General features: G+C 40.4%; 1 protein-coding gene across 16 annotated transcripts in view; it reads left to right on the top strand.

The window, feature by feature from the left end:
• The first annotated feature begins 8,836 nt into the window (after positions 1-8,836).
• The window catches only part of LOC102932031 (lysosomal amino acid transporter 1 homolog), a 34,227-nt gene continuing 16,320 nt past the window's right edge, over positions 8,837-26,743 (top strand). For 3 of the 16 annotated variants that reach the window (XR_005226833.2, XM_037909243.2, XM_037909239.2), the window contains exons 1-5: positions 17,933-18,033; positions 18,338-18,462; positions 21,668-21,795; positions 23,343-23,691; positions 25,067-25,196. Coding sequence is in view for 15 of the 16 variants with exons in the window: in XM_037909243.2 (XP_037765171.1) it covers positions 23,507-23,691; positions 25,067-25,196 (315 nt within the window). In the remaining variant the exon portion in view is untranslated. Of the gene's footprint in view, positions 9,105-17,932; positions 18,034-18,337; positions 18,463-18,489; positions 20,709-21,667; positions 22,739-23,342; positions 23,692-25,066; positions 25,197-26,743 lie in introns of those variants that run through there. The other 13 variants (XM_043522672.1, XM_037909240.2, XM_043522676.1 and 10 more) reach the window with 11 other exon arrangements.

Genomic DNA, 26,743 nt, shown 5'->3' with positions numbered 1-26,743 from the left:
ATATGTAATTTGAATTAGTTAAAAGGATTTATCTAACAGCCAGTGGTTACATTCAGTTAATGAATAACCTGCTTAGAGTATGAGGAAGTTTTAGAAGTTAATATAAATTATGGGGCCTCTTGTCAGAAATCAGTGAGATATTGAACCTGTTCATTAGTTTGAGGGTAGGCAAGCCAAAAGGAAGAAAAAGAAAAAGCGGAGCCTATTAAAGGAAAGATATTGTATCAACTGGCACTGGCTGTATCACACCAATTCATCAAACTGAGATAAGCTAATCTCACTTGCCCAATTTAGACCAAATGCCAGGGCAAGTCTAACTGACGCAAACAGTAACATGTATCCAAAGCTTGGCAGTTATACTGGAGAAATCCTTTCTAAATCCAGCAGTGTTTTACACATACACTGTACATGCTTTCCTTGAATGTTAAAGCATGACTCGCTACTTTTTCTACTTCTGCTTTCCTTGGACAAGTATGTTACAGCTTCTCAGTGAATTGGCCACAACTACTGCCAAAGGCAGCTATGCACCACCATATTCTCTCTTCCATGGTCTGAAACTGAGCTCTCTTCTTAGTGTATGAAAGTCTATGGGTATAGCACCAATCAACAGCAGATTATGATCCTGAGGCTGAAGTTTTTCCAGTGACAGCAGAAGTGGCATCAGATGGAGCATCATGAAGAGAAGCAGACTATATTGGGAAACCTCTCTTCCGTGCAACCACAAAGCCAAACTTTCCGAGCCTGCCATGGCAGAATGAAGGCTATGTCCCCACAGAGGGTGAAGGTGAAGTGTTTGTACATCTTTGTTAGAACGTTTGTTTTTTCACAGCTACAAGAAGGACCTTTCACATGCTCTTTTTAAAAATTCATTTTATAGGACACATGCAGTTGTATATGTTCTCCATTTTTGATGGTGAGTGTTGTACAGACTACCTAGCTGCTGAGCCACCCAGAGAAACCCATGCCAAAAAAATCCTTTTAATTAGAAATGGCCTTGAGATAAAAGCCATCTACTTTGTTTACTTGATTCATAAACAACTATCACTGAAGGTGAACTGAAAAGGCTTTTGATTTTTCCTGTCAAGACCTGAGGTCAGGCTTCTGTGTTTTCACTGCCATACCTGATCACTAATACTAATAGGTCAGACTGCTACATGCTTCTTCTTAAATCTTTGGGGGTTTGGCATGTGATACTAGGAAATACAAAATCTTTATGAAGGCAGACAACATCCAAAACTGAGTAGCTGTTAATGGCACTCAGAGAGCTGCAGCTGAAGATCATAATTTATCAGCAGGTAAGTAAAGGAAGAGCTGGTTTTCAACTCCTTTGTTTTAACTGTATTTAATAATCATTTTAAAGGCCACACATACGTTTTGATATTGGTTTGGGGACCTAATAAAATAGTTAGATTTATTTTCTCTCAGTCTATTTTACCTTTAAGAGGACGTTTAAACAAATCAAATCACATTACTAGTACAATACCTAATGACTGTACACTGCTTTGATATTTTTAAATGAAAGGTGCTATGAAAGTGCCTATTACTATTAAACTGAGATATAAGTCAGCTTCATTAACCCACTTACATGAGTAATCTTGTTGCAATATATGGCCCCAATCCTGCAAAATCTTAAGCATGTGCTTAACTTTACTCACTGACAGCAGTCTCACGGACATCACTGGGACTATGGGTAAAGGTAAATATATGTGGAAATCACTACAGGATTGGGACCCATAAGGCAGCGAAGGAAGATTTTCCAGTACCAATTCTTAAAAATAAGATCCTAATTTCCCAAGATTTCATTTTAAGGGACATACTTAGGATGTGAAATGAAATAAAGTTGTCTTCAGAAGTGCAACTGAAAATATTAGTTTTCTTTTGTGTATTTCCTTCTGCACTCCTAAGGTAGTATTCCAGCCAACTGCAAGGACACATTTTCAAAGACTGTGCTCATTATTGCCCACTGCTCAGAATCCCCTTGCTCATTAATGCATATCTCCTCCAGTCTGTTCTCTCATTTATACGGCATTGTAAACAGCTCTGAAGCATGTTTTCCCTCTTCGTTCAAACAATGGCCTTTGTAACCAAACAGAAAATTAACAAGTGAACATTTACTTTTAATGATCCTGAGGAAAATTCCTATTTAATTTAAAAATAAAATATGATCATGTGTTTGCCAAGCCTCTCCTTTAATGCCTCACTATATAAATTATAGCTTGTTATCTTAATACCTCTGCAAAAGAGTTCAAAAATTAAAACCCAGAGGAAAAACACACAACAATTGTTTTCTAAATAAATTATGAAAAAATGTGAGGTCCCAGGAGGTAGTGTGATCTAGCTATTGAAATAGAAGAGTGGGAGTCAGGTCTCCTGGGTTCTATTCCGTGCTTTGCCATTGATTCACTGGGTCACCTTGGGCAAGTAACTGAACCTCTGTGCACCTCAGTAGCATGTTTTTAAAATGGGAACCATCGTACTTGCCTGCCACAGAGGCTGTTGTAAGAGTTAGTTAATGGGCTCAGTTCCTCTCCCACTGTGAGTCTGCCTTTGACTGATATTATCAGCTTCAATCTAAGCGGCATTTCCCCCAATATTTGTGACATTCTTTTCCCTCAGCATCTGAAAGGAACTGTAGAAATGCAAAGTATCTTTATATTTATTTTTATATTAGTCACGCATAAAAGCTGTACAGTCAGAATGTAGCTAATCACAGTCCTCAAAATATGTACACAGGTACGACCTTCTGCTTGACTGCTATGCTACAAAACAAAAGACAAGCATTGACCACCTCCTTCCATCTATCGCCATATGTTCTTGTCATGAGGTAGAGCGCAGTAGGTGGTCCCAGTGTGAAGTGTACCTTTTGCTGCAATTAATGCAGGTGTCGTGTGCTACAGGAATGTCTGATAGACTAACAAGCAAAACATGAACAATAGCAGGCAGGAGGGCACGCCAGGCAACAAAGAAAGGAACAGCATTGTGGGGGGAAAAGAGAGAAGCATTTATGGGTGAGAGAGACAGCCATTGGAAAGAAAACTGGTGTGTACTACTGGGAAAAGTGATAGGAGTGGCCTTGGGACAATTCTGGCTAGAGGCTTCAATACCTAATCACTGTTCAGAATACCTGTCAAAAAAGATATGCAACCCTAGCTTTATACTTTATAGCCTAGACACATTCAGATCTTAACCCTTTTGCTGCTGCTTTTCCATTGCATTTAATATACTGATCGCTAACACAATCAGCAACGGAGAAGGTGCATTGTACCAGGCTGTATCTAGACAGGGATTCCAGTTCTGTCCTGCGCAGATCATTGTTGGTCACGTGCACAGAGATCTGGCTGATTACAGGGTTCTGCCTTTTCTCCTTGTTTCCAGCTGAGAGGAACAAAACAGATAAGGGAGGTGAAAGTATAGAGTGAAAGGAGACCCAATGTTAACTTTGTTTCAAAAGGTGCTCAGTATGATCACAGATGTGAAGGTATGTGGCTCACAAAACAATCTCTATTAAGATGTGGGAAACTGTGATATAAGCTATTTAGCAGCAGCCAAACAGCTAAAATGATTATCAGATCAGATTTTTTTTTTAACTTTTTTATTTACTCAGCAATTATTAGGGGATTGAATAGAGAAATAGGGACTTCTCCATGCTCGGTCCAAATGAGATGCCAAAATTAGACTCCATGCACAGTAGATTGTGGAGATGCTCAAAATATTATCATATGTGCACTGCAGGACTCCTCAAACTTCGCTTCCCCTTTGGCATGCTCCCCCATCGGTAGGCATCACAGCACTGGTTTAGTGTGGAATAATCTCAAGTGCCTTAGGGTATGTCTACACTGTGTGCTTCCTTTGATGGCCGTGTAGCGTACATAGTCACGTAGCCCCCTTAGCATGGGTATAAATAGCAGTGTAGATTCTGAGGCTTAGGTGTTTAAAGACGCACCTGAAGGATGTGGATATGTACTCGCATACATACCCTACACATCTCTCTATTTGTCCAACCTGTGCCTCCCTATCTACACTGCTATTTTCAGCTGTGTAGTGTCCTGCTGCCTCCCTGCTGCTGGAGCCTTTCCCTGCTGCCGGAAAGACTCCATCAGTGAGGAAAGGCACCAGCAGTGGGAAGGCAGCAGGAAAAGGCAGCCTTTCCCCATGGCCTCCCCTCTGCCCGAGCCTTTCACTGACATGTACCTACACACTGCAATATACACGCAGCCTGCTTTTCACTGTGACATGTAGCTACATGTACACTGTAAACCACCAACACTAGTATGTGGTATAGATGTAGCATAAGTAGCTTAGGAGCACAGGTGCCATTGAAAATCAACAGGACTTGTGTTCCTAAATTACTTAGGGTCTTTTGAAAAATCTCACCCTTTCCTTCTGTTCACAGATTATCTTTGTGAACATAGGAATTAGAGACTTAATTTTTCTTAAAATAAAGAAATCAGATTCTGGAACACCATGTAATAGCATTTTCTAGAAAGATCACTAGCACATTGAACGACCAAGACCCATGTAAATATTATTCATCATAGTACATGCAACATAAAAATGAAGAGACCACAAAAAGCCACCATGTCCTTCCTTTTATTACAGGCACACTCTCCGCTCAATATGCAGCAGGATTGACATTTCGTAAAGGGCACGAAAGCTGTCAAATCTAATAGGATGCTTGTATCCTACTGAACTGCCATAGTCACTCACAAACAGGTAAGTTCCAGTCACGCTCACCCTCTCTTCTTGTTAATGTTCAACTGGCTTCAACATTATTCATAAATCTTTTTGTTTGTTTTCTGTGAACATTCATTTGAGTAATTTTTTGTTCTCTTGAATGTTCATGTAAAACGAATACTTGTAAGATGTATTCACATGGCAGAAATATTTAGATGGCCATCTTGAATCTCTTTGATTTTCCTCAGACTGTTTATAAAAGTTTTAATCATCCAATCAGGGAGCAGAAGCAATACCATCTGACCTTAGGGACCAATCATATACCATGAATTAAAAATAGAAACAAATGCAGAGGTGAGGCAAAATGTTCTTGAGCAACTTGTAAGTTTAAATATGTTCATGCAAAGAGCCTGTTGACCAGTTTCAAAGAATGAAAAAATCAAAAGGCTTTTCACATACAACTCACAACTAGAAAAAAAGGACTAAATTTATCAAATTAATGATTCACTGTAAATAGTTTGCCCAATTTTAGAACATCCTCAGCTTTAACTTTTAATTAAATAGCTTTGATCAGTTTGTCCTTTTTTGAAAGAAACTAGTAAAACTATTTGTTTTGTTATGTATTTATTAGATTTCTTGGAGTAAACATATTGTTGGGGAAAAGAGTACATGCTATTTTGCTGTATCTGACTAACTGAACAATGATGGTGAAGAGAAATAGAGTATTCAGCATTCATTTCATTTAGCCTAAATGAGTCATGTTATCTAGTACTCAGACAAAGCATTTTAATTTTAATAATGACAATGCTGACAGCTACAGTACTGCTTTAGCTCAGATTGGCTTGTAAATAATTAACCATTGTTATATAACAACTTGGGTTTTGATAGCTCTATTAATTTCACAGTCAGAGTGATGCCATTTAAAGCATGATATTTGTTACAATTAAACAAATAGCAATGATAAAAACATCAAGAATGGGGTTGTCTCCCCACAACCTAAGTGGGTCCCAGAAACCTCTTGTATCACAAGAGTTAGCAAGCAAAAACAAGCAGAATACTGTAGCTTCTGTAATACAAAACACTGATGGAAATATTAAAGAAGTTGCAAATACCGCCTAATAATAATAATAATAATAATTTACAAGTTTGACTAATGATTAGCGAATCTCAAACAATTTTGCTTTCAGTTCAGGTAAGTAGCCGGAATCTCAAGGGGTCAAATTCTGTTCTCAGCTACCATGATATAAGGGTTCAGCCCTGCAACCATTCCTTAAGCTACTTGTCATTACTACAGGCCCGATTCTGCTGTGTGTCATCAAGGACTCTCATTCCAGTCAATGGAACTGAGGACTTTAAGAACCTTGCAGCATCAGGCCCTTGGTGAGTATTCCCACTGAATCCAAGTGGATTAATTAACCCAGAAAAAGGTCCACTGACTCCAGTGTACACCTGGAGCAACTGTGAGAACATTTCCTTTGTAAAGTAAGTATCTTTTATGTGCCAAACTATTATGTAGCTCATTAAAGTACTCAGTAAAGTATTCTGCACTGGTGGACCTGGTCCTTAATCAGGCATATACCTAGTTCGCCCGTTGGGAATTTTACCTGAGTGAGGACTACAGGATTAGGCTCAATACCTGTACATTCTACCTGACATAACAAAGAGATATCCAGCTTCTTTTAGGATTCAGTTCTGAGTCCTCCACATTTTTGGATGCCTCTTCCTGTTGCATTCTGTCTTGTGAGTGGAGAGAAGTCTGCACTCTGGGAGCCTATGGCCTGGTCCAAAGTGGGTTGAAACTAGTAGAAAGACTCCCATTGACTTCAGTGGGCTTTAGAATAGTCTCCTGCTCTCCCAACAGACATTCCCTCCAGCAATGTTCTGGCCTAGATAAAGTAGGGCGAAATGGGGCACAAAAGTGTATTAAATAATCCCTTGTTTCAATTTACCACAGGCATCTCTGGGCAAAACGTTTGACTGCAAATGTTATATTTGAGAACAGAACAGTTATATTATTTCATAGATTTAAATAGATTTTGTGCAGGGTTTGAAGTTGTCCTGACAAATAAAATGTTTTACGTTAGCCTAATATTTTACCAAATTCCATATTAACTAATAAACCTCCTTTCTAACCATTCTAATGATTATTTTTGCACACTAAGTGTTGCTTACATTCCACTTAAATTACTGTCACACCACACTAATATTCTTTGACACTTTGAGAGTAGCTACTTATTTCCAGGGGACAAATCCTGCAGTCCAGACTCAGTCAAAAGTCCTGATGAAGTCAATGGGAGATTTTTCCTGAGTAAAGACTAAAAAGCTAATGGATTGGGCCTGTAGCCTCCAGAAAACAGACACTGTCTCAGAGCAGCAGCCATCCAATCATAGGGTGTGCATGTGGTGCTGTCTGGCAGCCTTATTTAGCAGCAATAAACAAATCACATTATTAGTCTGTCGTGCTTGAAACAGCTCATCTGCATCACAAAAGACAACATCTGCTATGTACCTAGGTCCAGTACAGTTGTTAAAGTAAATCAGAAGTAGAAAAAGTTTGCACACTCAATTTCTTTATGCCTGATTTCATTGTAGAGAGTGTTCTAGCTTGCTCATCCTTAACTGAAACAAAAGCCATTGTCAGTACATACAATGTAGTCCTTTATGGGCTCAGCAAATTTTCCCTATCATTAATGCACAAATTGCGATTTTAACTAGTCAGTTTTGTATATATATTTGGGGGATCAGATTACATATTTTAATTATCCAGCTGCATAGTTTGTTGATTGAGCTGCATATCTTAATAACTTGGAATAATAGATTTCCACGCACATTGTTACCTACATATAGTGCTTCACTAATTGAGCTGCATGCTTTATGAACTGTGCTAATTGAACTGTATAACTCAGTTGCTGGATTCTTATATACTGTACTGAGCTGATCAAACTTCACTGAGTAGCTGGATTTGTGCAATTTGAGCTGCGTGCTTTACAAATTGAGTATTTTACTAGTTCAGCTGCATTCTTCACTTCTTGGATTGTTGCATACTTTTCCATCCTTAATGTACTCACATGGGTTGAAACCGGTACCAAAGACCACTTGCCTTAAGCAAGGACCTTTGGACTGGTATCCAGTAAAAATTTATTCAACCTTTGCTGGCTCCTCGTGTGGAAGCTTAAGAGCAATTTCACTGTAATACTGTCATAACCATACAGCTAAGGATAGCCTAGAATTCCTCCTTACCTGTAAGGGGCTAAGAAGCTCAGATAACTTGGTTGGCACCTGACCAAAAGGACCAATGGGGAAAGAAGATACTTTCAAATCTTGGGGGGGGTGGGGGGAAGGCTTTGTTGTGGGTGTTCTCTTGGGAAGCAGAGAAGCATCAGATCAGAAAATTCCTTTTCCTATAAACCATCCTAAAAGTCTCTCATATTACAAAAATTGTAAGTAAAAGCCAGGCAAGGTGTGTTAGATTATCTTTTGTTTTGCTTGTGAATTTTTCCTTTGCTGGAGGGAAGTTTATTCCTGTTTTTTGTAATTTTGAAACTAAGCTTAGAGGAAGTTCTGCTGTGTTTTTGAATCTTTTGTTACCCTGTAAAGTTATTTTCCATCCTAATTTTACAGAGGTGATTTTTACCTTTTTTTTTTTAAATAAAATCCTTCTTTTAAGAACCTAACTGATTTTTCTATTGTCCTAAGACCCAGGGGTTTGGGTCTGTCATCACTTTGTAACCAGTTGGTTAGGATATTATTCTCAAGCCTCCCCAGGAAAGAGGGTATAAGGCTTAGGGGGATATTTTGGGGGAATAGGAACTCCAAGTGGTCCTTTCCCTGATTCTTTGTTAAATCACTTGGTGGTGGCAAGTGTACCCTCCAAGGGCAAAGAATTTGTGCCTTGGGGAAGTTTTAACCTAAGCTGGTAGAAATAAGCTTAGGAGGTCTTTCATGCAGGTCCCCACATGTGTACCCTAGAGTTCAGAGTTGGGAGGGAACCCTGAAAAATATGTAGGGCAGTTGTTCCCAAATTGTGGTCCATAGAGAACTATGTGCTCACATGGCACTGATTCCACCTCCTTGTTTCCAGCTGCTTCAACAGGTGCTTAGGCTTTTCTCTGTGAAGAAGAGCAAGAAGTCTTGTAAGAACACCTGGAAACAAGGAGAAGGAGCCAGCCTAGATATTTAACTAAGAAATCCTGATGCTCTCAGCTACACAGATGTAAAGGCTCAGTCTGTTGGGGGCTGTGGTTGTTACAGAGGAGGAATTCAGGAAATGAGCTGTCTGGGGAAAAGACTGTCTCATTATCTGTTTTTGAACAGCACCCAGCACAATACTCTCATTCTGATTAGGGCCTTTAAATACTACCGTAATGTAAGTGATTAATGATAAGAATTGCCCTCCAGAACTGGTGGTACCAACCACACAGGATATTAAGGTACGTATATCAATATTACAGAAGTAACAATACAGGAATTTTGCTAACCTTTTCAAAAGATAAGGGGGGAGAGAGAAAAGCAATAAGTGTCTATAACATGCTATTTGAGTATATGTGTCTTTCTCTCTGTCGTTCCACAGCCACCCTCTTCTGGATACAATGTCTAAAAGTGTGTGAAATAGTTGCTCTCTGCTGATTAAACAATTAAATATACATGCTATAGTAGTGGTGATTAAAACGTGAGCCCACATTGCCCTGGAGTGGCAATCTATCCTGGCTATAGTGCCTAATTATTAAGCTGCAGCCACTAGAGAGCAAAATGATCTCACAATTTGGAGATGCCCCTGCAATACAGTAGATCTCTAGCCCCTAGCAGGTGCAGTTACTAATATACTATGCAAGTACAAATGTTTCACATAGGACAGCTGGCAGACAGTAGTTTTCAAACAGACAGAACGATAATTTAGGGCAAAGTTCTTCTCAAAACTAGATATGTATCCGCACGCACTTAAGCCATAGAGTTCCACTGATCTCAGGAGGAATTGTGCATATGAAACAAACATGCATTACCAATTACTATTTATGTAGTTCTACAGGGGAGCATGGTGTTTTAAAGACAAATAAGAAGAAAATTTCTTCCCTGAAGAATTATCATTTAAATTGGAGCACCAAAAACAAATTATGGTAACATTTACTTAGTGGTTCGGGGAAGGTAGACATTAAAAAATAAAGGGAGAAGGAAAATATCTCTTGAAGAGAAATTATTTATATGAATTCAGATCAGATGCAATGTGGCTATGTAGCTTCCTTTCTGGTACAGATTTTTGCTTGCTAGTTTTGCAGTAGAAGACTTCAGTACAGATAAAAGATCCTCACAGTTTAGAGGATTGTGTTATGGTTATTATTATTTTATGGAGGTACAGTCGCGACATGCTAGCTAAGTGTACATTGATATTCTATTGTAAGCCTGATTTTGACATCACCCCGTCTAACTTTTGATCTGAGTAAAAAAATTGTGAACGTAACTGTGTGGAATATAGGTTAGGAGAACAGGTTTTACAGACAGTTCCATAATCCTAGGATACCTAGTTTTCACACACAATTTAATCATAAACTAGCACTTTTCAAAAGGTTATTTTAGTATTTCATGAATTTTTGTCTCCATTTTCTCAGCCCAGAATACAGTTTTAATACTTGTCTCCCCTCCCATTGGTATTTGCATTGCTTGGTGTGGACACTCCAGCAATAAGTTACTGAGCTTTAAAAAGAGAGAAATAACAAATTATCATAATTAAACAGGTCTCTTTCACATGAACTGCCACTGGCCTATAAAGAGATAAATGCCAGTTAATAGTCTCTCCCACCTCCTCAATTTTATCCAGAATGGGCCCCTGCTTCACCAAGCATCCATGATTCCCAAACATCTCCAGTCTTTGTTATTCCCTCTTTTCATGCCCTTTTTGCTGCATCCTGGCTAATCCTATCACCTCCATCCCACCAAAATGTCACACAGCTACTAGTGAGTACTCCAATACAAATAAGACTCATTGAACTTTCACAATATATTGCAGAGAATCAATTTTTTTCTTGTAAATTAAAAATGCAAACCAATAATCTCTATTATATAAACCAACATCTGGTCCTTTGTGTTCACAATATGATTCTGTAGTTCTTTCCCACAAGGTTTGAATTTATCGAGTACTGAAGCATACACATTGCATAAAAATCAAGAAATAGCAAATTGAATGTTCACCTTTCATGCTCAGCTCTGCAGTAAAAACGATTCAATTTCGCTGTCAAATACATTAGGGAGAAAAAGTACAAAATAGAGATAAATCAGATTAACACTTTCAAAGATAAATGGTATTTCAACCAAATTTAATCTTGCATTGGCAAAGTGCAAACTCATTTCAAAACATCTACTGTACGTGGGATACTCAGCGGAGAACTAGTTATAATCATCTTGTAATTGCATTAGTGTGGGGAGGTTTTCAGCTAGACCAGAGGTGGGCAAGCACGGCCCCCGGGCCACATCCAGCCCCGGGACCATCCTGCCTGGCCCTTGAGCTCCTGGCTGGGGAGGCTAGCCCCTGACCCCTCCCCTGCTGTCCCCCTGCCCCCGCAGCTACGCTGCCACGCGGGCAGCGGGGCTGTGAGCTCCTGCTGCTCTGAACGGCATGGTAAGGGGGCGGTGGTGGTGCACGCATGGCGATGAGGGGGTTGGGTAGGGGGTCCCGGGGGGCAGATAAGGGACAAGGAGTGGTTGGATGGGGCAGAGGTTCTGGGGCAGTTGGGGACGGGGAACGGGGGGGTTGGATGGGAGTCCCGGGGGGCCTATCAGGGGGTGGGTGGGGTGGATAGGGGCCAGGGGGCAGTCAGGGGACGGGGAGCGGGTGGGTTGGATAGGGGGTGGGATTCCGGGGGGGGGCAGTTTGGGGCAGGGGGTCCTGGGAGGGAGCGGTCAGGGGACAAGGAGCAGGTGGGGTTGGATGGGTTGGGGGTTCTGAGGGGGACAGTCAGGGGGCGGGAAGTGGGAGGGGGTGAACAGGGGGCTGGGGCCAGGCTGTGTGGGGGCACAGCCTTCCCTACCTGGCCCTCGATACAGTTTCACACCCCGATATGGCCCTTGGGCCAAAAAGTTTGCCCACCCCCGAGCTAGACTCATGGGGCAATGGAGCAATTTAGATCTGAGGTTAGGAGCTGGAATTCCAGTATCCAGTCCAATTGAGTTTAACCATAAAAGTTGTTTATTCCTTCTGCTCAAGCTAGTTTACCCCTCTGCTCTTCATTTAACAGAAAATGACTCTCCATGATTCTTGCTTGTCAAAAAGAACAAGAGTGAAGGAAGAGAGCTGGAAAGGAGATAAAAATTATACAAACTAGAAGCCTGATACTAACCGTTTCCAGGTAAGCTACTCTGAGGTCCTGGATCCCAATCCAGCTAAGCACTTAAAGTTTAACTATGTGAGTATTAATCCCACTGAATTCTATACTATGCACAAGCCTAATCCACTACTCATTGAAATGGACAGGAGTATGCCCATAGGCTGCAGTGGGCTTCGGATTGAGACACACGTGCTTAAAGTTAAACATATGTACACGTGCTTCACTAGATCAGGATCCTCATGCTCAACACCTGTCAAGATAAGGCCCCATGACAGTATAAATAGGGATTATGAGTTAAATTTGTTGTTTATATAACTGAACGCTGCCTCATTGAAGTCAAAGACATGCATATAACCTATTGACTTTAGTAGGGTTGTACAAGAGAAGCTGGCTCAATATTTTTAGGGTTAAATCTGATGAAACACAGCTTTGAATTCCATCTTTAAATCTCTTGGGTTTAAATTTAGTTTTAAATCCAAATTCCAGACTTTTATTAATTCTTGCCAGTAGCTCTGCTTGGTCCAATAAGCTTTGCCAACTCTTGCAACTCTGGCAGCAGGTAGGCTAGGTAAAGATGGCACCATCTTCTAAATAATTTCAAATATCAGTGCTATTTTCTCCTACCACATAAATTCAAAATATTTTAATTGTAAAAATATCACTGCCTTTTTCCCAGGAAAAAAGAACATATCAAAATTATGTAGGCATTATTTCACCTTTAAAAAGTGATAAGCCCCATTGTGTATATAATGTCCCTTTGAGGCTGGTAACTACAGCACCTCTGCTCTGTGCTACATATACAAAAGTTAACATGTCATGCAAACACAGACAATGAAGATATTTTATTTTTTAATATCAAGGCAACAAAGACATTCATAAATGTTAAATCCCTTGGGCTAATGTATAATTCATTCTGTGATGTGACAGTTGAACAAAATTGTATCTATAAATATATAATGTTGTACAGTACTTTTTTTAAAATGTAGTTTATAAAATAATTGGCTTTCATTCACCAGATCGTCTTCTCCTTATACATTTTTTTTCAGTGGACATCAGGAATTGCAGTTCATGACTCAAGAGATACGTACATTTTCAAGCCTGAGTAAACTGGCCCCTGGTAATGTTTTACCACACAAACAATGGAATAGCAAAAGAACAGAAAATCTACAATTATCAGTACACTTACCTCTGACTTGGGCTGTGAGACCTGGGCATTAGAGCTGTATGGATATTTCAACTAGAATCATCAAAATACTCTAAATATTCCTTGGATTGAGTGTGAACTGTTTCCAGAATCTGTCACTGGTTTGCTCAAATTTTGTTTGGGTTCATGAACTGCTTGTAGAGGTATATTGCTAAATGTTTTCCTCTCTCTTGTTGTCTGTATGTTTTATCAGACTACTGTTTGCAATGTAGTTCAAGTTCAATCCTGGTTCTTTCAGGCTGGTCACATATGGAAATTCACATGCTAGAAGTCATAAGGGTCTTGATTTTCTGAAGTCCTGAGCACCTATAAATCAAACTGCAGTTAATACGAGCTGCAGGTACTCAGCACTTGTGAAAACAAGGCTTGTGGTTCCTATTGGTTGGGCCTTGTGCTCAGAAGGATCAGCCAGTTCTGCAGAGGACATTTTCAACTGATTTCTCAGATGAAAGTGGGAGGCTGACAAAAGCTTATGCTCAAATAAATTTGTTAGTCTCTAAGGTGCCACAAGTACTCCTTTTCTTTTTGCGGATACAGACTAACACGGCTGCTACTCTGAAACCTGCATTTAAATTGTGTATCATGAATCAGCTGGAAAATTCAGAAGAACAACAATTTCTCCTGATATCTTTATCTGTCCAGCTGTCAATAGCCTATCATCTTCTCTAACTCCCCTCATTCCTGGGCATAATGTCATTATTATTTATACTTTGGCCCACAGAACAATTTTAATCCAGTTTTACAAGGTGTGTTGTATTTCCCTGAGCTCCAAAGTCTGTAGCTGCATCACTGCTGAAACCCAACCCATTTCTGGTTTTGGCAAACCAGAGTGAATCCATGCAAACCCAAACTTTGCCTATGGATTTACTATAGAATTTGATCGTTGGATAATTCAAACTTCAAACCCTGCAAATTGTATTTCACATACTAATTTGCAAACATCTTTTAAGTGGAATTTGAAAGAGTGCAAAGACCAGCTGGGCAACACCAGGCATAATAGACTCTCAGTGAGAATTCCATACAGACAGAGCTTACAGGACTCAGACCCTTTGTGAGGAATGACTGAAGTAAGGTCCAAATAGACCAGATATATTAAAAGCAGAGCTGGTAGCCCTGCCTATAGTTAAGGTTGCCCAACACTTTCCATTAAAAGGCCCTGCATTCATGTGCTTTTGATTGTGCCAAACTTAAACTAATTATGTTTAATCAGATTAGTATAAAATAATTAGTTTCATATGGTAAGGAATCCCATGACTTTTTGTGAGAAAGGGTATATAAATATGTTAGTATTATAATACAAACTCAAGAGATTCAAGGCATATGAACATAATGTCATATACATGTCATTTTGATGGTGAAATGTAGATCATTTTAGCTTGGAAAATGGTGTCCTATATCTTTAAAACTGCAATTGAAATAATGCCTCCCTTTTTAACTAACTATACTGACACTAGAGATGGCCAAAAAATTTTAATTAAAACGTTTTTTGCTGGTATATGGCTTTTTGATTAAATGGAAATATTCACCAAAAAAATCCATTTAATCAAAAAGAACTCAGGTTTTTGTGAAAACTTGAAAATAGATTTTTTTTTGGTTGTTGAACACTTTAAAAAAATCCATTTTTTGTAGGGGAAAATTATTTCCTGACCAGCTCTGACATAAGTAATCATCATATAGGAACTTAGGAAGGATGATACAGGGGCTAGGATGCTAGCCTAGAATTTAAGAGACCCATGTTCAATAGTGCACCACACAGTCACTTAGTTTCTTGTGCCCCATTTCCCCATCTTTAAAATCGGGATAATAGCATTTCCCTATATCAGAAGGGTGTTGTGAAGAAAAAGACAATAGGGCATTCAGCTACTATGGTAATGGATGCTATATTAGTGCTTTAGGTAGGTTGTTGTAAGGCACATAAACTATTCCTTCTACAAGTCTAACTCCTATTGTACATGTATAAGAAGCTGTCTGCTTTTGCCAGTCAGCAACAGATGAGTCTCATAGACATAAACAGGGGAAATTTACAGTGCCAGGCAAAGTCTGCTCAGCTGCCAAAAACAACAGTGAATCATTGGTTGAGCAGCAATTAAACCAGAACAATAGACCCAAAAGCCTGTCTTTATGCATTTTCCCAACCGTATACTGATTATCCAAGCCTCAAACAATATAGATATAAAGACTCTCAATGAAAATAGAAAGTAAAAGTTTATTAAACATTCAGTATCTTATATAATACTCTTCCCTATTAAAATATTTTTTTAAATATTCATCTTTACAACATACCTCTTATGAAGATCACAGGATTGTACATTAGACTGTTTAGTATCTTGGCTCATAGTCTCTGTGCCATTATTAGAGAAATGCTAAGGTAGCATTTAAGAGTAGCCAGTAACATGTAAAGTATATCAGACACCACTAAGTGTCAGCAATATAAAGTACAGGCTCTAAAGACATCAGAAATGTCACCACAGTATTCAGAGGGCATAGCAACCATGAAAAATCCCAGTACATTTTTATTTCTCTCGTTTAGTGGATTCACTGCTTGTGAAAGGTTTTAGACTGACAGCCTTGGAAACTGTAGCCCTCTGTGTATCCTCAGGGAAGAGAAAGTACAGTCCAGATTTGGAAAAACCACACCAAGTTCATCCCTAGAGTAAATAGGTGCAACTTCCTCCTTATACCAAGGCTGATCATCCACCTCTAGGAATGAGAAAGTAGTGCAGTCCCCTTTCCCATTCATTGCTTGGCCTTTCTACTGACACAGCCAGGAAGGGTGTCAATTAGTACCAACTGTGGTGATGGTGTTAGGTACAGACATCTGTTCTCTGGGAACTGAACTCAGATCATCAAACTATCAAATGTTACAAATTTAATTTTAGTATCCATTACTAGTCAAAAACATGCAATGAGCTGTTATTTATGTGTGACAGTACTATTTACCAGATTAGGATAGATGGATGGTATGAAACTTCTCTCTCTCTCTCCCTCTTCTAGTTGAGCTGTAACACCTACTCCTTCAGCTCACTTGTCCAGGGCAGAATAACCAAATGCAACTTAATTTGCCACATTTTGAGGCCAAATGTGCGAGATTATTGTATGGTATTTGTATGCAGCCATTGCAGTACAACCAGTAATTTGCATGAAGTATCCATCATTTCCTGTCTTGATTTAATAAAGCATCCCTATTCAGAAAAGCATGTGCTTCAGCACTGTTATTAATCAGAGCCTCAAACAGTTGTAAAAATCGCAGAGTACTTTCCAGCTTCTCCAGTAAGGCAAAGCACTTGTTTGTAGACCTTTAGGTTCATGAGACATTGGACCTTAAACCTGTCAGTGGTTCAAGATTTGAAGTTATTTTTTAAAACTGGCAGCTGTTTTGAACATGGCTCAGGGTTTTGCAATAAGTCACAGTGGAGATAGATTAACGAGCAAAGTGCAAGTGAGGAAGTCAGTGGTGCATGATAAATGTGATGTATCGCAAGGGTTTGCAGTTTATCGCGTTGATATCACCCCATAAACAGTATGTGGTAAAATATATATTCCATCCAGCAGAGGGCAGTACTAGAAACCAAATCATTACAAATTCATTTATGAGTAGGTGATAGTGTAAAGTTATTTGGCATACATACCATATAGACTATGCTGACAGCTTGTGCCATACGCTCTCAAAGAAACTGCGGAACCACCTGATCAAAAAAAGCACCCTAAGAAGTGAGCTGTAGCTCACGAAAGCTTATGCTCAAATAAATTGGTTAGTCTCTAAGGTGCCACAAGTACTCCTTTTCTTTTTGTAGAAGTCAGGGAGTGGCCTACTCCTACAAATTGTTCAGAATATGCTAAGCACAAAAAAAGTTAAAAATAAATAAATAAAAGGTTAGATATTCAGACCTTGGCAGTTGAAAGTGTCATAAGCCACTGAGTGGAAACCGTTAAGCACAAATCAGCTGGAGATGAAAATCCTTTCTCTTGTCCTCCACCACTAATGTAAGGGGTTAAGTGTAGCGATAGGAAATGAAATTACATAGTGTTCCGCCTTAGAGACTAACCAATTTATTTGAGCATAAGCTTTCGTGAGCTACAGCTCACTTCATCGGATGCATGCCAGTATGCATCCGATGAAGTGAGCTGTAGCTCACGAAAACTTATACTCAAATAAATTGGTTAGTCTCTAAGGTGCCACAAGTACTCCTTTTCTTTTTGCCAATACAGACTAACACGGCTGTTACTCTGAAACCTGTCATAGTGTTCCACGTTACTGGTACACTTCTGTGTGCGGGTCTGTTGACTCAGGGTGTGTACGGATACCTCTCTTCTGAGTGTATGCCACGTGTCTATGGAATGTGTCTGTGGCAACTGGTGTATCGGGGCCGCCCGGGGACTCTAGTAGTGTATGTTGTCGCTACATGTGTATTATGAGTCAGTGCCTATGGGTATGTTTTCTATAGGTCGGTTTATGTTGGGTTACAATGTGTGATGTCAGTGGGTTGGTGTGTGTGACAGAGTTCATGGCTGTGGGCTGTGGGTGCGTGCCAGTGAGCACAGCTGTGTGTGTATTGTCTGTATGCCAATTGTGTGGTTCCCTCTGGGCGGGCACTGCGTCAGCGAGTGTCTGCGTTGTGTGCCGAGCCGGTGTGCTCGTCCTGTGACGGGCAGACACCCCCCGCTGCCTGCAGAGGGCGCCCTGCCTCCGCTCCGGCCGCCGCTGCTCTCCGCTGCCCGGGCCCGCGACTGGGCGGGGCCGGGGGAGCGGCCTGTGGGCCGGGCCGGCTGGCGGGACGCTGGGGAAGGCGCTGGACTGGGCCGGGCGTCGCCGCCGCCGCGCTGGGGCGGCAGAGGCAGGTTCGCGCTCGCCTGCTGCGTGCGGAGGCGAGGGGCTGGAGGGAGGCTGGAGACAGGGACCCCGTTCTTCTGGGGCTCGGCTGGAGGGAGCCGCGCGGGGCTTGTGGGGTTGCGCTGGGGCTTCGGCGGCAGAGGGACCCTCCCCGCGCTGGGCTGGGTGGTTACGAGGCCGGAGTCCCCGTCTCGGCAGTGGGGTCCGTTGCGGGGCCGGGATTCCCGTGTAGGCGGGGAGGGGGGCAGCTCCAGGGATCCCTGCTCTTGTATTGTGCTTTTGGGGTTCACTTCCTCCCCTCCCTCTTCACAGGGACTTTTTGCCCCCCGAAGGGACCTTCTGGTGAGCTAGGTAACAGGCAGAGACCCGTGAGATTCAGCCTGGGACTGGGGCTTTTCCCTCGCTTTGCCTGAAGGAAGCTGGGTAGCTATTGCCAGGTTGGTGCTTTGTTTTGCCCTCCTCTTGGGTTTGTTTTCCCTCCCTCAAACAGCTCCACTTTGATCTCCCTTTGGCCCTGGCCATTCATGTCTGCCTCATACCTTTCTTTGGCCTCGGTGCTGTAAATTCAGCGGATCGCATTTACAGAAGGCACCGAATAAATACTGAAGGGAGGAGTAGCAAATACACATGGGGGCAGAGCAAACTGAAGGAGAGTTCATGAACTAAATGTAAAGTTCTGGCCCTCCTCCCACACAAGAAATAGAGAGAGCTCTGGTGTGAAGTGTGTGCAACAGAATAATAGCAGCGTCCAGATTAAAGTTAAATTATGTTCATTTGCTGGCTTTTAATACATCCTCATTACTTTTTTCTTCTTCTGACCCAGTACTGTAGTTGCCTCGGGGAAGATATCGGCTCAGGATTAGGAGAATGATATTGTTTCTGAGTGGGATCACAATACAAAAAAGTTTAATAACCACCTCCATACATTATTATGCCAGTTCCCCCTGTGGCACCTTCAAAGAATTCCAGTTCTTCGAAAGACTGGGAAAGGGCCTCTGGGATGGATTTTGGCAGCTTGTGTTTGACCTACACCCAGCGTTCTCAGTCTGTCAATGTACCTGTGAGATGGCTATTTAGCTCACATGCTACTACTGCTCACCTTGCTCCTGGATGGCTTGTCCCCTTTCAAAAATTGACTTTATTTCTCCAGCCGAATTTTACCAGGATAAACTGGGAGCTCCCTATTGAAAAAAATTAGGTTTTTTCCCCTCAAATGTGATATACATATTTGATTGTTGATCCTAAAGAGACAATCACCCATGCTGAGAGCATGCAACCAGTAAAAGGATTATTTAAAGAAAACAGGAACATGAAAGAGTTGTAGGAATAAAATAGGAGGATCAAGTGAATGAAATAAGTTGTAAGTCTTATCACATAGACTAGTTCCACTGATTTTGTTAGGAATACGTAAATACAAATATTGCACAACTGATTTTTCCCTTCCAAAATCTCAACCTGGATTTAGTTAATATTATTATTTGAAACTGAGGGGAGGGGGGGGGGACGACCACTTTCAAACACATAAATTCATAGTCAGGCACCTGTAAGGGAGTCTTATTGCTTGGCATCCAAGAAGAGAGGCACTCAAAACTCAGCAGCCACTTGTGAAAATTTGCCTGCCTGCAGCTTTCCCAAGGAGAGACAGGAGGTTTATGGCAGATCTCCTGAGTCCTAATACAGCCGCTTTACTACAAGGCCTGCCTTCCTCTCCTCAATATGATCTTAGGGCTTGTCTACCTAGGGAAGTTTTCTGGGATAAGGTAGGGTGGGAATTTAAAGCACAGTAGCTCTTCTGATCAATTTCCTCATGTAGACAAGCCCTTATTACAAGTCTTTCTGAGATCTGAGTACTGTGTTCTAAGTCATTCATTATGGTAGAAACAGCATGTAATTGAGAATTTTTCCAAGGACTTAATGTCAGTAACTACAGTATGTATAGTAATCTTAAAAGAAAAGCCAGTAAAATATCTAGAGGAAAAAAAAATTTTAACCCTCTTACAGAAATACTGGGTTGTGCACATAAAGAGTTGTGATGAAAGCAAAAGATAGATGCCTCCTTACATTTTCTTTTTCCTTTTATTATCACTGGTGACTCAGACAACACATTTTTCTCTTTCTGTTGTACCTATCGCCTTATCCTCTTGTCTCTCCTCAGGGAACGTAGTCAGTTTTGAGGAACCTAATTGAAAAAAAGTAACCTCATGAGCTTTAAGAAGTTGTTGGAAAAAATTTAAAATTTCTGTGCAGAAGGGACAAAAAGGTGTATTAGCTTCCTCAAGTGGATTAAACTGGTCTGAGCCCAGGAAATCCTGCAATATTCCACCATCATAATAGATATGAGAATTTGTTCATTACAGTGCATTTCCCAATGCAACACTGAACTGAGTTAAAACAACCCCAGAAAGGAACAAAAGGACACTCACCCTGGCCTAGGAATAGCATGATCCCAGCAGCAACAGAAGAATGTGGGTTTTAAGCCTTCCCCAGAACTTTGTCATAGGGAATAGGGCTGGGTGGATAGCATACAGAGGTCCCAGCATCTAACAGAGCTGATGATTTTGTCATCATGACTTTTAGAGTTGCAAAGCACTGTGCAAAATTACTCCAATAGCTGGAGCTTTAAGAGAAACAAGCAATTATTGCAAGACTTACAACGAATTCACAGAAGTTGCCAACACTGAAGGTAGGGTACCACATAAATGTTAAGTAAAAATAATCCCAGAATAACCACATGCCTTAAATGTGTTGTGTGGCAAGAGGCCAAAGACAAGGATTTCATTCACCTGGGAAGCGTTTGGAGCCCATGTAGTCCGCACCACCTTTTGAAGTGTTTGGTTTTCTGTAATGGCTGCAGGTTTGTTTGTTTATTTGGGGGTGGGGGGTAGGGGCACCATAGTGGAAGAGGGTAGGCTAACCTACAATGAAGTCAGGTGACTGAGTCCTTATTAGCGTGCTTATACTGAATACCCACATAGATCTACAGCATGGGAATCATAGTTTGAACAGTGTTTAATCAAATTGCTCATTTATCTAGCCCATTCTACAGATCTGTGAAATAGGCATTGCAAGAAATGGAATCTGACAGCTAAATGTTCAGATTATATGGGTGCCGTGGGTGCACAGATAATTACTTTCAGAGTAGCAGCCATGTTAGTCTGTATTCGCAAAAAGAACAGGAGTACTTGTGGCACCTTAGAGACTAACAAATTTATTTGAGCATAAGCTTTCGTGAGCTACAGCTCACTTCATCAGATGCTCACAAAAGCTTATGCTCAAATAAATTTGTTAGTCTCTAAGCTGCCACAAGTACTCCTTTTTAAATAATTACTTGTTAACCAATCTTTAGAAAATGTAAGAATCTCTCACAACAATAATACTTTCTGAATGACTGAAGATACTTGCCCTTTGGCATCATGCCTAACAATTGGTGTGGTCCATGACTTCAGTGGTGCAAGATCAGGCAAGTGTATCTAAAACATGCCTGTCTACCCTGTCACAATCCACACATAGTTGTTAAACTTTAAAAGTGACTTGCAGAAATGGCTACAAAGATCAGTGATTTCAGCAGTAAGTGCTGAGCCATTCACTAGCCAGGCTAAATGGCGGATTCAGTACAATGTCAATATATATTTTTTTTTTTAGGTGCTGTGACATCAATTCCCCCCCAAGGCCATCCAGCTCTATCTGCAATGTGATGCCCCAGCCTGCACCACATTATGACAATACAGCTACCAGAGGTCTCATGGAAGTATAGAACAAGCCCTGGGAGGGTAAAGCTAATCCCAGTTTTATAATGTACAGCATTTATTTTATGCCATCAACCTGTAAGATTTCAAAAGACATTGAAAATAGCTTGTTGTGTTGTAAAAACAGCTTCAACCCAATCCCTTACAGACTGGCTACATAATCTAACATGGTTCTGTGTTACCTACAGTGGAACAGTGTGCTCTCACACAGATATTAATCATTCCTGTTATGCACTTGGAAGTGTGTGTATAAAATCTCTAGAAACCTGAAATGACTTTCTTGAAATTCTGTCATTAACCTAAGAGTAAGATTTATCAGTGTGGTGCTGAGGCATGTGATTCCCCTCCCAGGCCCATTCCCACACGTATGATATATGGAATTTAGACACTGTATCTGTGGTATCTTCATGCAGACTTCACTCTGGAGTTGCTACTGACACCTCCACAACACCCTTGGAAAGCTTGTTTTCTAGTTCATTCCATGTTACTTGGTCAGTGGCATACTGAAGATAAACTTGTACTTCCTCAAAGCCATTTGTTTTAATTTTACTCAGTGCTGAGGCATGCCTTATTCGTGTTTAGAAAAACTGATGTTTCTTGAGCCTTTCAAGTTAGAAATGTAACTTACCAGCTGAAGCAAACAACAAAAAACAAGTTTGAAATACTGGGTATTTTACTTGAAATACAGAAATATAAAACTTGCCAAACTTATAATAAAGGGAAAACAAATTTTAGAAATCCATTGTGAATATGATGTTTTGTGGCCTGATTCAAAGAAATATATTCTGGAGGACTTATTTGGAAAGTTACAAGAAATCAATATTTTGTGATTTAGACTCCAGACCAAGTTTAAACAGAATCCTATTCTTAATTATCTGACATCATGAACAAATTCTGATGTAACAGATTTTTTCTTAAATGCTTGGAGATACCAGAGAGCCAGAATATGAAGCCCTTATTTGCACTGGTAAGCAATACTTACATGAGCAGTTACATTGAAGTCAGTGAGGGTATTCATGTGAGTGAGTATTCACAAATGTGAATGAGGGGTTCACAATCTGACCCATTATCATTAAAAAGGGTATTTGGTAGCCCATTATTTCAGTGGGCTAATCTTACCCTAAGAGGCCTGGATTCAAAACCTGGCTTTCGTCTGAAGGGTAAGTGAGTTGCTTGATTTACATTACCCTGTAGTGTACAGTTTTTTCACATTACAGATATATTAAAGTTTGGTACCACTGCACAACTGTCAGTCTACCAAAGGCAGACCCAGGTACTCAAATGCCACAGGTGACGTAAATTAGGATTATGCATCTGTACATTGTGTGGAGTGACCTGTACGGTATTTGCTTGTGTAATACCTGGTTCTGGACAATGCCATTTTTCCTTTTTAATAAACAGTAAATATAAGCAAGTGCATTATGGATTAGAGTCTGTATTCGCAGTTTTATTCTGTTTGACTTTATGTTCCCAAACAATGTTTCCTGTGGCCAAATTACTGAAAACTTTGATCTGGTCTTTTAAATTGATATAGTCACACTGGCTGTATTTTGTGTCATTGAATTTGGCAGGTCCATTTATAAGATTGGAAATATCTGCTATATCAAGTCATCCGTCTGGATGTGGAGGTCTTTTGAGAGAGAGGAAATTCAGCATTGATAAACGGATTTGTGGATTTGCATGGGGTAAAAACAGAGCCAAAAATAAACGTCTGAAATTGAATCTCAGCACTTGAATGATGGCTCCTCAGCTGTATACACATGCTTTCAATATCTCTTCAGTAGAGAATAGGAGATTGTGTATAAATGGAACACCATGGATTTGGCATCTCTTGGAAGAATGTGTAGAAAATGCGTGGGAGTACTGGAGCGTTGTCATAGGACTGATTTCCATTGTCTGTTTTCTGTTTGCTGCACTACCGTAAGTTTAAAATCTTAAGCAGTCTTCAGATTCACATGAGTAATCTTGCCTGAAGCCTTTTTCAAAAGCTGCCTTTTTAAAGTTGATCTTGGATACATTTCTGTTTCCATCTGCATAATAGCATATGCCAGAGTAGTATGATGTTCATGTTTAGAACAGTATTTCAGTATTTGGTGGTTGGCAAAAGAGCTTGATGTACTTATTTTATTGTGCCAATTTGACACAAATCTCTGCCACTGAGAGCAAATGAGAATAGGGCCATGTCTACATTAGCGAGCTTACGGCGGCATCAGTGCAGCTGCGCCACTGTAAGATCGTTCCTATAGCCACTCTATGCTTATGGGAGAGAGCTCGCCCATCGACAAAATAGCTACCGCCACTCATGGAGGTGGTTTTATATCAGCAGGAGAAGCTCTCCTACCAACATAGCACAGTGCACACTACCACTTATGCCAGCCAAACATACGTCATTCAGGAGGGTAATTTTTTTCCCCACATGGCTGAGGGACATAAGTTTGGCCGACAGAAGTGGTAATGTACATGGCCTATGTCACCCTCACCTCATCTCCCCTACACTTGCATGTGTGCACACACCTGCAGTCTTTACTGGAGAGTGGACTAATATTATTTAAACCACATGCTATGTGTCACATACTATCCTGCTGCTCCTGGTCAATGAACACTGGGACTGAGAAAGGGTCAGAAACAGAGTGTCGGTCAGCATTTCTGCAGTGCTGTGTGAGGTGCTTATGCTGGGTTCATATTTCAAATATGCAGGTAGGGAATAGCAGGAGCTGAATAGATGAAAATGTCTCCACATAGGGAGAATATTAGTTACTGAACTAGTAAAGGGTGTCTGGAAATCATGAAGAATAAAACCATTTTTGAGCCATTGAGCCTCTGAAATATTATTTGAAAGACACCTTTACATTAAAACTGTGACGTTGGTGAGCATTGCATTGAACTGCTAATAGACTCTCCTCCGTCTGTCATAGAAGCTTTATGTATCCCTCGCCATTTTATTGTAAAATGTGAATGTTTTTCCAGTTTCAACATTACTAAAGATGGTTACTACAGCATGGTACATCAAACACTAATAGCTTGGTTCTGCTGTTCAACAAATGGTGTGTTTCACTCCCTGCCATGAAAAAATAGCACATGCAAGCAAGCAGTATTGGGGACAGGTTGAGCCTGTTATTTCTAGGCTTAAGAGAACCGGAAATAATGAGCTGGACGTATTTTTTTCAAAATACTAGCTTTGTCATTTAGTCCCTCTACAGGAAATTCCTTGTGACTGGGCTTTTTTAAAGTAAAATGTATTTAAAGAAGTTAAACGTTTCATGTTTGCATCTCTTGTGATTTTTTTTTTTCATAGTCAACTTTATGTTGCTTATCAGAATGGAAAAGTGGACCAAGCACTCTCTCTGGGCTTTTTGCTGTGTTGGATTGGTGGGGACCTTACAAATTTCATAGGCTGTTATTTAACAAATCAACTGCCAATTCAGGTAATCAGCTTTTCTACATGATGATTTATCATTTTTAAAATATATATTTTTAGCTGTTGCAGGGAGAGACAGATACTAGAAAAGCAAATTATCGCCAAGTTTGCTCTCTTCATCTACTCATCACCCTTTTATAAGTTTGTATTGCGTGGCTTCGTTAGCACAGTAGGAGTGATTCTGTATCACGAGCTAGTTCCCTTTATACTATTACTTGTATTGCACAAACCATTTCACACAATTAAGCATTTAAGTAGACTAAATGGGCTTTATTTGATAAGAAGTTCAGTGGGAATTTTCCAGTTTATTTTCAAAGTAAGTTTCCCTCATAAGTCGGGTTGAGTGTGAGTGGAGTCAATTAACTTTTTGTAGTCTAACAACAAAATCAAATTGTTCTAGAATAGTAGAAATGTAGGACTGGAAGGGACCTTGAGAGGTCATCTAGTCCATCGCCCAACCCAGGCAGGACCAACTATACCTAGATCTTCCCTGACAGGTGTTTGTCTAACTGGTACTTAAAAACCTTGATGAGAATTTCACAACCTCCCTTGGTTACCTATTCCAGTCCCTACAGTTAGAAAGCGTTTCCTAATATCTAACCTAAATCTCCCTTGCTGCAGATTAAGCCAATTACTTCTTTTCCTGCCTTCAGAGGACATGGAGAATAATTGATCACAGTCCTCTTTATAACAGCTCTTAACATATTTGAAGACTTACCAGGTTTCCCCCCTCCCCCACCCCCCCGACTTCTTTTCTCAAGATTAAACATATCCAGTGTTTTTTAACCTTTCCTTATAGGTCAGCCTCTCTTTGAACATTTTTGTTGCTCTCTTCTGAATTGTCTCCAGTTTGTGCACATCTTTTCTAAAGTGTGGACCCCAAAACTGGACACAGTACTCCAGCTGAGACTTCAGCAGTGCAGAGAAGAGCAGAAAAATTACCTCCTATGTCATACATACAACACTTCTGTTAATACACCCCAGAATATTAGATTTTTCACAACTGCATCAAATTGTTGGCTCACATTCAGTTGTGATCCACTATAACCCAAAATCTTTTTCTGAAGTACTACTGCCTAACCAGTTGTTCCCCATTTTGTATTTGTGCATTTGATTTTTCTGTCCTAAGTGAAGTACTTTGCACTTGGCTTTATTAAATTGCATCTTGTTGATTTCAACCCAGTTCTCCAAGTTAGAATCATAGAACTGGAAGGGACCTCGAGAGGTCATCTAGTCCAGTCCCCTGCACTCAAGGCAGGACTAAGTATTATCTAGACCATCCCTGAGAGGTGTTTGTCCAATCTGCTCTTAAAAATCCCCAGTGATGGAGATTCCACCGATATCCTTTTAAATTGAAGCTCTTGCCCCTTTTCCTTGGCCAGTTGTCTATTAGTAAAGAAAAGGAACTAGGTCAAAGATGGGTTATCCGTGAATAACTTGAAAAGAGTACTTATTGTAGGAATAGGAAGATTTCTCTGTGAAAAATACCAATGTAGCTAGGCATTGATACTTTAGCTGGATCCGCAACCTTTTCTGCCTTTACTGATCTCCCTT

The sequence above is a fragment of the Chelonia mydas genome, chromosome 9 (assembly GCF_015237465.2).
Source record: "Chelonia mydas isolate rCheMyd1 chromosome 9, rCheMyd1.pri.v2, whole genome shotgun sequence".
Lineage (NCBI taxonomy): Eukaryota > Metazoa > Chordata > Testudines > Cheloniidae > Chelonia > Chelonia mydas.
The sequence above is the reverse complement of the archived record's forward strand: the minus strand, read 5'-3'. Positions and strand labels throughout refer to the sequence as shown.